Source organism: Nannospalax galili, unplaced genomic scaffold (genome assembly GCF_000622305.1).
Source record: "Nannospalax galili isolate Female #2095 unplaced genomic scaffold, S.galili_v1.0 scaffold960, whole genome shotgun sequence".
Lineage (NCBI taxonomy): Eukaryota > Metazoa > Chordata > Mammalia > Rodentia > Spalacidae > Nannospalax > Nannospalax galili.
The window spans coordinates 1,808,364-1,818,404 of NW_008348313.1; the positions used below are offsets into that span (position 1 = coordinate 1,808,364).

At 63.0% G+C, this 10,041-nt stretch overlaps 2 protein-coding genes across 9 annotated transcripts; one reads left to right on the plus strand and one right to left on the minus strand.

Moving 5' to 3' along the window:
- Positions 1–9: 9 nt before the first annotated feature.
- Ptov1 (PTOV1 extended AT-hook containing adaptor protein) lies at positions 10–5,201 on the plus strand. The gene is made up of 13 exons (XM_008845228.2): positions 10–86; positions 1,763–1,900; positions 1,997–2,079; positions 2,208–2,265; positions 2,355–2,462; positions 3,138–3,293; positions 3,513–3,602; positions 3,678–3,751; positions 3,833–3,890; positions 4,013–4,117; positions 4,569–4,766; positions 4,843–4,907; positions 5,078–5,201. Exons 1-12 carry the CDS (start codon positions 84–86, stop codon positions 4,852–4,854), a joined length of 1,083 nt encoding a protein of 360 aa, XP_008843450.2. The 5' UTR covers positions 10–83; the 3' UTR covers positions 4,855–4,907; positions 5,078–5,201.
- A 355-nt stretch (positions 5,202–5,556) lies between these two features.
- On the minus strand, positions 5,557–9,670 carry Pnkp (polynucleotide kinase 3'-phosphatase). Of its 8 annotated transcripts, none has more exons than XM_008845107.3 (16): positions 9,456–9,666; positions 8,845–8,924; positions 8,390–8,686; positions 8,167–8,246; positions 8,027–8,084; positions 7,837–7,944; positions 7,552–7,623; positions 6,950–6,998; positions 6,792–6,862; positions 6,610–6,702; positions 6,437–6,533; positions 6,294–6,355; positions 6,102–6,211; positions 5,924–6,029; positions 5,781–5,842; positions 5,557–5,701 (listed from the first exon to the last, which is right to left on the minus strand). In XM_008845107.3, the coding sequence occupies exons 1-16, from the start codon at positions 9,604–9,606 to the stop codon at positions 5,584–5,586; spliced, it is 1,614 nt and encodes a 537-aa protein (XP_008843329.1). In that variant the 5' UTR covers positions 9,607–9,666; the 3' UTR covers positions 5,557–5,583. The 8 variants fall into 8 exon arrangements, with proteins under 8 accessions (XP_008843329.1, XP_008843326.1, XP_008843331.1 ...); XM_008845104.3 differs by having other exon boundaries at positions 8,390–8,725; XM_008845109.3 differs by having other exon boundaries at positions 8,845–8,891; positions 9,456–9,665.
- Positions 9,671–10,041: the final 371 nt, after the last annotated feature.

A 10,041-nucleotide genomic window follows, 5' to 3' on the forward strand; every position in this document is an offset into this window, starting at 1 on the left:
TGCGGACGGTGCGCTCCCGCTCCTGGCCCGCCGGCCCCCGCGGCCCGCAGCCGCCTCGGATCCGCGCCCGCTCCGCCCCGCCCATGGTGAGCCCCTTGCAGCTTCCAGAGCCTTCCAGCCCCGCCCGCGCCCCTCCCCCTGTGCGCCTTTGTCCGCGCCCGCGGGCCGGAGCGGCGGGGTGGCCGGCTCCCCTTTGTTGTGCGGGGGGCGTAGGGGGCGCGCTGGCGTGTTTTGCAGTGGCAAAGTTGGGCCGCGCTGGGGACGTGGAAAGGCGCGGGGGCGGGGCGGTTCTCGCGCGCCCAGCTGTTGCTCGCGGGGGCGTTGTCCTGGGCCAGGTCGTTGGCCGCCTCGCCGTACGCCCAGACCTCGGGGTAAACATTCACCCAGCGGCCAAGCTGCGCGAACGTGTCAGTCCTCCAGACACGCACGCACTTTCCAGAGACCCGGAGTTTCTTGGGGCTGCAGGACGCTCCCTGGTGATGGCCGCCGCGCAGCCACACTGTGCGCATGCTTGCCCGGTTGGGCACCGTCCCCCGGGGTTGGCTCTGACCCCTTCTCCAGTACTCTGTGACAGGGGTGCCCTCGAGGCAGTCGAGGCCTGGTCGCCCAGCCATAGAGGTGCGGACACACCCCTCGGTGCGACGAATCCTCGGTTCCTGGTAGTCGTTTAGGGGTGCTCTCTGGGTCTCTAGACGCGTATCCCGAGCGCCAGACTCACCTGCAGGAGTGGCTGGCTTCGCTGTGCTGGGCGCAACAAGGCCAGATTGTCTGGAGCTGCTTCCAAGGGAGCGTCCTTGAGTGCAGCCCCTAACCGTGCTCCCCCTCCTGGTGTGCTCCCCCTTGGTGTGTCTTCCTCTTCCCTGTTTACCCCACGGTGTGCTCCTCCTCGGGGTGTGCTCCTTCCTGGTGTGTCCCCCTCCTTCTGGTGTCCCCTCTCCCCGTATACTTCTAGTGGTGTGCTCCCTCCTGTCGTGCTCCCCCTCCTCTTGGTGTATCCCTCCTGATGCTCTGGGTACAGGTGTGTGTGGGCTCTGAGGCAAGCACAGGTCCAGGCCTTTATAGGAGTCCCAGTGTACCCCCCTACCCCCCAACCCCCTCCAGCATCTGCCTGACCCTCAGGGAGCTCATCTGCCTAGCAAAGTGCACATGTCCTGTACTCGAAGGTTGGGCAGCTGTGCGTGTTCAACCACCTCTGCCAGGTGTGTGTAGACCCTGGACTCCAATTCCGCACTGCCGGGTGCGCGGGTGTTCAAGCCCCCACGGGAGCGAAAACTCCTGCATATCTCCTGGGGCGCGGAATGGAGGAAGGCCTCTTGGACTTAGAAGGTGGAAGGAGCCGTGGGAATCCGAGGTTTCCGGCCTGGAAGCCGGGTTGCCGGGCTGCTGTCTGGTCAGGCGGGTGCAGCTGGCTTGTTTGACGCCTCTTTGAGAGTTTACCCCGCCTGGGGCAGTGCGTTCCAATTTCGGTTCAGGACCCCCGTGTTTCCTTGCGTCTCCCTGTTTCTTGAAGGGTCCTGTATTGGTTCCTAGGGAAGGCCGTGTCTTGATTCCCAGGGAAGGTGGAGCTCGAGTTTGGTTTTGGGGGTGTACAGCTGCCCCATATTGGGCTTGGTGACTTGGTCAGGTGGAAATGCGGTGATGGCGCCTCTGGGACCAGGGCCCAGTGGGCCACTTGCCCTGATTTCTCAGGAAGGGTTAGGGTCTGGTTTCCACCAGGGTGTGTGCCCGGCCTCGTGCCCTCAGCGTTCTCCCTCTGCCACAGGAAGGAGCTCGGGTCTTTGGGGCCCTGGGGCCCATTGGGCCCTCCTCACCAGGGCTCTCCCTCGGGGGGCTGGCAGTGAATGAGCACCGGCTCAGCAACAAGCTGCTGGCCTGGAGCGGTGTGCTGGAGTGGCAGGAGGTGAGCCTGGATCCCAGGGCCGGGGCCTCGGGGTGTGCACAGCCTGGGGCCCCCTGGACCCCTGGCTGAGCCCTCGCGGCTCCTTCCCACCCACAGAAGCGCAGACCTTACTCTGACTCCACGGCCAAGCTGAAGCGCACTCTGCCCTGCCAGGCCTATGTGAACCAGGGCGAGAACTTGTGAGTGTGGGAGGGGTGCCCTGGGGTGCCACACTCCACAGGGCTCCTTATTTAGGGTGGGAGGGGTGCCCTGGGGTGCCAAGCTTCACCGTGGGGCTCCTGAGTTGGGCTCCTCTTCCACCCTCTAGAGAGACCGACCAGTGGCCCCAGAAGCTGATCATGCAGCTCATCCCACAGCAGCTGCTGGTGAGAACCCCGGCCCACCCCTGGAGCAGTGCCCCACCGTGGCCCATCTCTGTCCCACTGATCAGCTAGCTGCCCCTTGTCTTCCCCAGACCACACTGGGCCCCCTGTTCCGGAACTCCCAGCTGGCCCAGTTCCACTTCACCAACAGAGACTGTGACTCGCTCAAGGGCCTCTGTCGCATCATGGGCAATGGCTTTGTGAGTCTCTGACTGACACCCCCCCCACACCCCGCCATGGTCACCTGAGCACAGTGTGGGTCTGTGTGTGGTGGGAGATCAGTCCCTGTGAGCCTATGGCAAAGCCGGGAGTTAAGGATGTTGAGGACTGGACTCAAGGCTCATCCTGGCTTTCCCCCTTGGCCACCTCCATGGGTGATGGGTCACCAAGACCTTGTACAGGCGGCTCCCCTTGCCTGAGCCCCAGGGCCTGGAAAGCTAGGCTGACAGCACTGTGGGTGGTGTCTCCCAGGATGGCCAGTAGGGTATGGGGTGGGGTGGTCTGCAGGTAGGTGCGCCGGCCACTGTGAGCACTACAGTGGCAGTCACTATGTGCTGTTACCTCTCCTTACAGAAGGGGAAACTGAGGCCTCAAGCTGGGAGGTAGTGGCTTGCCTTGGGTTAGCTAAGACAACAGAGCTGGGCTTTGGCCTGCCCTGTTATCTGCTCCTAACCCAGCAGCCCCCTGGGGTCCTGAGGGGAAGGAGGGGGACAGCCTAGCAGGGCCTCTGCCCCATATGTGCCTGTGCTCCAGCCAGTGGGGCTGAGGTGGTGCTGAACAGTGAGTCGCCTGCGGTTGGGAGAGCCTGGAGTGGCCGTGGCTGGGCTGGTTTTGAGCATGGCAGGCCAGGCCTCTAAGCACAGCCCTGTCCACAGGCGGGCTGCATGCTGTTCCCCCACATCTCCCCGTGTGAGGTGCGTGTGCTCATGCTCCTGTATTCATCCAAGAAGAAGATCTTCATGGGCCTCATTCCCTACGACCAGAGTGGCTTTGTCAATGCCATTCGGCAGGTCATCACCACCCGTAAACAGGTGTGCCAGTGGGGCACCCCTATGGATGAGTGTGACTTGATGGCAGCAGTGAGTGAGGAGCTGGGAGGAAGCAGCTCATCCAGCCTGAGCTGAGAAGTGGCTTCCTGGGTTTCCAGGGCGGGTTCTGGCAGAGGAGGCCGGGTGGGAGGAATGAGCAAGGCTCTAGAGGGTGACCACTGTCTGTCCAATGATGGAGGGGTCCCTACCCCGACCCCACAGGCTGTGGGACCTGGAGGTGTCCACTCCGGGCCTGTCCAGATTGTCAATAACAAGTTCCTGGCGTGGAGTGGAGTCATGGAATGGCAAGAGGTGAGCAGTGGGGGCTGTGTGGGCTGCTGGCCCCCTGCCCCTGTACCTGAACCGCCATCTTGCTCTGCCCTAAAGCCTAGGCCTGAGCCCCACACCCGGTCCAAACGGTGGCTGCCGTCCCACGTCTACGTGAACCAAGGGGAGATCCTGTGAGTGCTGGGGAAGGAGGGTGGGGCAGAAAGTGGGGGTGCCTGGGGAGGACCTGGCCCACCGGCTGTCTGGTGTTGTAGGAGGACAGAGCAGTGGCCTCGGAGGCTCTACATGCAGCTTATCCCACAGCAGTTGCTGGTGAGGTCCACGGGCATGGGGTGGTTGGGGGACCAGCACTGCACAAGGGAAGATGATCTTCAGGGCTTTCCTGGGAAGGGGGGCTTTGGTGGGTTGGCGCTGAGCCCTCGGCCCTCCCACAGACTACTCTGGTACCGTTGTTCCGGAACTCACGCCTGGTGCAGTTCCACTTCACCAAGGACATGGAAACGCTCAAGAGCCTGTGCCGAATCATGGACAATGGCTTTGTGAGTGGCAGATGTGGTGGGAGGGGCTCGAGGAGCTGGGGTCTCAGTGAGGGACTTGGGCCTCAGCCTGCCCCAGGGCTTCCCACCCCACCCCCATACCCTGCCCTGCAGCCTCAGATGGATCCAGGCTTGTCACTCAGGACAGGGCAGCACCTTGCCAGGTTGTGTGGGTGATGCCATGGGTTCCCTCCTTAGCACCAGGCTGTCCAGTGCAGAGTTTCTCAGAGCTCCCCCCTAGTCCTTGCTACCCCTCAGCCTGTGTGGCTGGCCTTCAGTTTCCCCTTGACCTGGCCACCCCTGAACAGGACCTTTAAGGTGCCGAAGGATGGCTATGGGAAGTAGGAGTGGGGGAGGCGCATGCCACTCTGCCCTTGGGTGTTTGGGAGCTTTTGGGGTCTGGATCAGGCAGCTCCTGCTGTGCACCCCAGGTCCTGACCCATGCCTTCCCCAGGCTGGCTGCGTTCACTTCTCCTACAAGGCCTCGTGTGAGGTGCGTGTGCTCATGCTGCTTTACTCCTCTGAGAAGAAGATCTTCATTGGCCTCATCCCACACGACCAGAGCAACTTTGTCAATGGCATCCGTCGTGTCATCGCCAACCAGCAGCAAGTGCTGCAGCGCAGCCTGGAGCAGGAGCAGCAGCAGCGAGGGGTGAGGCCGCCTCCTGTGCGTTCGCCCCTGCCCCTGCCCCTGCCCCAAAGGTGACCCTCCCTCGGCTTCTCTGCAGATGGGCGGCTAGCAGTGCCCCATGCTGGGCCAGTCACAGTCCCGGACAAGGCCCGCTGGAGACTGGTGAGTGGTGGTGGAGGGCGGCAGCAGGGTGGCGCAGGCCCCAGGAAGACCATTTGAAAGAAAGACACCACCTGCGTGACAGCACGAGACTAGGATGCCCTTCCCCCAAATCCTGTCTCTGGTGGAGGGGACTTTGTGCTGGCCCCTCCCACGGCATCCCTGCCCCCCAGGTCAGATGCTTCTGAGGGGCACCTGGGGCCTGCACCTGCCCAGCACCATGGAGGACAGCGTCCTGCAGTCTCCAAGGATGTTCTTCTTGCCCCTTATCTTTCCCTAATAAAGCCTTTTACCCCACGTGCTGCCCCGCTTATTTTCCAGCCTGCAGGTCAATGTCCTGCAGTGCAGTCATGTGCAGCTCCCAGTGCAGAGCCCTCCTGGCCTGGGTCCTGGCGTCTAGGGGGCTGCACACCACTACGTGGGTAGAAGGCAGGAGTGGTGCGGCCTGCCTCAGGAGCTGCTGCAGCCTGAGCTGTGGCCAGCGGCACCCCACAGGCTGCTCCGCCCTGCCCTGCTTCCCCGTGCCCCACACCTGAGCCCCAGGTTCTGTCCTACGTGGCACCTTGGGCCAAGCTGTTGGCAACTCTGGAGCACGTGGTCCCCTCCCAGCCCACGCTCGGTCCCATGGGTCTGCCCCCCCAGCAAGCCAGGCCTGGGAGCAGCAGGTTTATTGGCGGGCTCAGCCCTCTGAAAACTGGCAGTACAGCCGCTGAAGCGCCGGCTGCACCCGAGGCCGGAACGGGATCTGCAGGATCTCGGTGAAGCCTTCGGCCTGTGTAGGTGGCTCAAACTGCTTCCTGCGGCCCAGGAGAGGGGTGAGGCGGGGGGAAAAGATGGAAAATCTCCGGCCGCCCCCCCCCCCCCCCGGGCGGGCACCTGTAGCTGAACATGACCATGTCCGGCACTGGCGCGTGCGAGGAGTCAGTCATCTCTCGGAACTGCAGACAGCCAGGGACAACTGTCAGGCGAGGGGGCGGGGCCCGGGGGGCGGGGGCGGGGAGGCGGAGCTAGGCGCTCACCCGGATGTTATGGCGTGCCTGCTCCAGCGTGGCGCAGAAAAGGAAGCAGCGACAGGGTACGCCAGCGGCTAGGGCGCACTGGATGTACCTGCCGGCAGAGGCCAGGCTGCCATGGGTCCCTCGCGCCCCCCCGCCCCCCGGGGCCCAGCACCCCCACCCATACTCGCGCACCCAGTACCTGGCCCTGCTGGGGACGTCGGGGTTGGTGTTGTCAATGGCAACCCGCTTCCCCTGTTTCAGCGCAGCCTCGCAAGAGCTCACACAGCGCTGCCAGGAGCCCAAGGTGTCCTGTGGGACCCGGGGCAGGTCAGGCATAGGGCTGCAGAGCCAGGGGGTCGGGGGGCGCGGGAGACTGAGGCGCCCTGCTTACCCTGTTGATGTGGACGTATCCGGCTGACACCAGGTGATCCTGGAGGAAGGTGGACTTGCCGGCTGTGGGGACGGTGTGGTCATCAGGAGGTGCCCAGGACCCCAGGGGTTGGGGCAGCTGCAGGTGGGGCTAGCGCATCTCACCCCCAGGGAATCCCACGGCGACCACCACCTCGGGGTTGGAGCTGAGGAGGGAGCTGGATTCCGGGAGGCAGAGGGGCCCAGCTTGCGAGATGGTCCTCTGGAAGGGGGAAGGGGGTCAGGGGGTGTGGGACTGACAACATCCAGGGGCCCCTCCCTTTCCTCGTGGGCCTCACTGGGTCGAAGACTGGGAGTTCGAAGCTGGCTGCCGGCCACTTAAGGAAGAATTCTTCTGGAGTGGCGAAGGGCAGGCCGAGGTTCAGGGCAAACTGAGGAGGGAGGTCAGGACGGGTCAGGAAGGATCAGCTGTGCAACGCAGGTGTGTGAGGCTACGGGCAGATGCTAAGAACAAGCTTACCAGGCGGTCTGCGCAGGAGAAATCTTTCTTCTTCCTTCCTGGGGCCCAGTTGGCTGGGCGTCCTGCTGCATCTGAATGGGCAAGGTAACCACCCGGTCCACCACTGAGCACCCAGAGGGTCTCAGTACCAGCCACCCCCAGCACTCAGGGCTCCTCACCTCCCACGAAGATGCTGTCCCCAATGGAGATGGGTAGGCCCTCGTTGGCCTGCAGAGATAGATGATTAGAAATTCCTTATTGGCAAGGTCTTTTACCACCTGCCTCTAAGTACGAGCCAGCAGGGTCTGGAGGGGACGACACACCTGGGTACCTGGTGCTCAGTACTCTGTCAGCTGGGACCACCCCACAATCTCTGCCCAGGGACTGTGGCCTCAATCAGGGTCTCCCCTGCTTCCCTCAACCTGGTACAGGTTCCTCTAACTCAGGGCCTGTGGCCTGTAGGTCACTTTTGCCTCCTTGACTCCACGTCCCTGTCAACCTCCAGGCTCCTCCATAACACTGCTCAGACCTCTGGCCAGCCTGCCCAGCCTCATCCTACATAGCCTAGGTATTTCCGGTGGCCACCTGGATGCCTGTCTTTGCTCCCCTGTGCAACAAACTCCCGACAGGGAGTGCACAGACAGCAACTTCTCAGCTACCCTGCCCTCCAGAGCTTGAGAGTGCTGGTCTCTGTCCACATCGGGGACTGACAGCTGGGACAAAGGGCAAGGGCAGCGGGGTGGGAACTGGAAGGCCAGGTAGGAGGCAGGACCGTGTTCACCTGCTCTTGCAGATAGTCCCACATGCCGCTCACTGGTTTTCGGTTCAGGCCAGCATGGGTGGCCACCAGCACCTGTGGAGGTGGCAGGGTCACAGCATCCTTAGGCCCTGTCAGTTCTCTCTGGATGCACCACACCTCACCAGTCCCAGAACAGGTGCCCCATGGTGGTCAGGTCAGGATAGTTCCTGCCAGCACTACCCCAGCCAAGGCCCCTGCCCCATGCCCTGCACATTCTCTTTGGGCATCTGTCCCTCATGTAGCCCTTCAGACCCCATCTGGCTGTACCTGGAAGGGGACCCCCAGCTTCTCCAGCACAGCCTCCACCTTGGCCTTGAATTCCACTGCTGGCAGCTTCCCTCGCCCAATGCCCATCTGGTTGGTGAGGATCACCAGCTGGGGACAGAGAGGGTCACTGAAGAGGCACTCTGATCTCCCCCCAGAGTCTCCTGCACTGCTATGCATTCAGCCCACACACCTTGCAGCCCTCTGCATACAGGTCCTGGAGCTTCTTTGGAATCTCTGGGTACAAAATCCTAAGGTAGTTGGAAAGTGGTGGGTGATGTGTGGTCCAGAGAACGCCAAACTTGCCCAATCCCTTCCTGTGTACCACCTCACCTCCAGTCACTGGGGCTGGTGGGGAAGACCTTCCCAGAGCGTGTGGTGATGAGGGTCCCATCCAGATCAAAGGCAGCCACCTGTGTCACCACAAACCAGGACAGTGGCTGTCACTTCTGACCTTCCTCACCAGCTGACACCAGCCCTCTGAGGCTGGGATCAGCCTAGGTTTGGAGCCTGCACATTTTAGTAAGGGTGCCCCGACTGCAGCAGGTGTCCTGACCTTGCTCTGGGCCTTCACTCCAGGTGCTGTGAACACGAGCAACTTCTCCAAATTCTCCCAGCCTGAGGGTGACTTCCGCACTCGCTTTTTCTGAGGCTCAGCATCTTCCTCCTCTGGGGTCACCGGAGGGGTACCGGGTGGAGTATCTGACTGGCATCCTGGCGTGCTAGTCTCTTCCCAGCGAAGGGTCAGCGGGTGGAGGCCATTGACCAGATACAGGGTGTCCCCCACCCTTAGAGAGCCCTCCAACCCTTGCTTCAACTCCTGGGCCCCAGCGGTCGAAGGGTTAACGCCCAGCTGCAGAGAAAGAGGGAGGGGCGAGGGCTGGCTCCACCCCTCCAGGGAAAAACCCAGTAGGGTACTTTGCTGAACCTCCCAGTCAGACCCTTAAGCCACTTATCAGACCTGTGGCCCCTCCCCCAGGACTTTGCAGCCCGCGGCTAAAGTGCTGGTACCTGTTTCACCGCCACGGTCCGGGTCTCAGGGTCTGCAACCAGCTCCACTGAGGGGAAGGGGGTGGACTCAGGGTTTGCACCTAGAACGGGGGCTGTGGTCGGCTCCAGACCACAGCTTCCCTCGCAGGAGATGTCAGGGGATGTAGGAAGCACTTTCTCCTTTCCTTCCTTTATTTTGTTTCCGGAGTCGGGGCCTCAAGTAACGCAGGCTAGCCTGAAACTCGCCAAGTACGCAAAGCTGGCTTTGGTTTGATCCCCTAGCCTCTACCACCCGCAGAATGGGATGACAGGCATTCGGCCGGCCCTAGGCAGTTTATTTCTGAACAGGATGGGCTCCAAATCCCTAGGGTCACCACCGTGCCGGATCCTCGCCTAAGCGCAGGACAAACGCTTTTCATCTGTAGGGTTGGCTGCCTGCTTGACAAACTGGCCAGTCCTAGTCTCGGGCCGGTCCTGAGGGTGCACCCTGATCCACCCGGGACGTCCCAGGGACGTGAGCACCCTCCCCCGGCCCAGGGACGAAGGCTCCCAGCACCACCTAAGGCCGGGTCAGCTCACGGTCCCGCACAACCTCCCCTCCCGAACCCCGGGGGACCGCAGGGCCCGCCCACCTTGGTTTCGGGAGCACTTCCGGTCCGTCACCTGGGTCAGGGGTCCCCGACCGAGGAGCAGGACCTGACCACCGGCCGGCAGGAAAATGGGGGGTGGCCCCCCGACGGGGCTCTGCAGCCACAGGCGGCCCCGGGCCGCGAGCTCGGACATGCTGGGGGCTGGCTTCGAAGGGGAGCTGAGTCTGCGCACGGGCCGCCGGAAGTTCCACCTCCGGGGCAGACCCCGGAAGCCGCGCCTCCCGCCAGGGGTTCGCAGTCCAGCCCCCCTCCGCTGCTTCTACCCGAGGCCGCGCCGGCAGGGGGCGCGCTGGAGCCACCGGGTGTTCTAAGCCACTGTGTGCGTCGCCGTAGAGACCACAGCCCGAAGGTTGAGTTACCCGCGGTGGTGTGTCTCCTGGACAGCGGTACTGGGAAGCTAGGTCCTCCGCAGGGGCAGGAGGCGCGCAGCCCAAGCTAGCCTCGGCGACAAAGCGGAGGAATGGTAGATATGGGCCGCAGGGAAGACGGTCCCCTTGTGCTCCGACAAAGCCCTGTTCCATCACACACCCTGCTGTGATTGCGGCAGCGTCGCCCCCCCCCCCCCCCC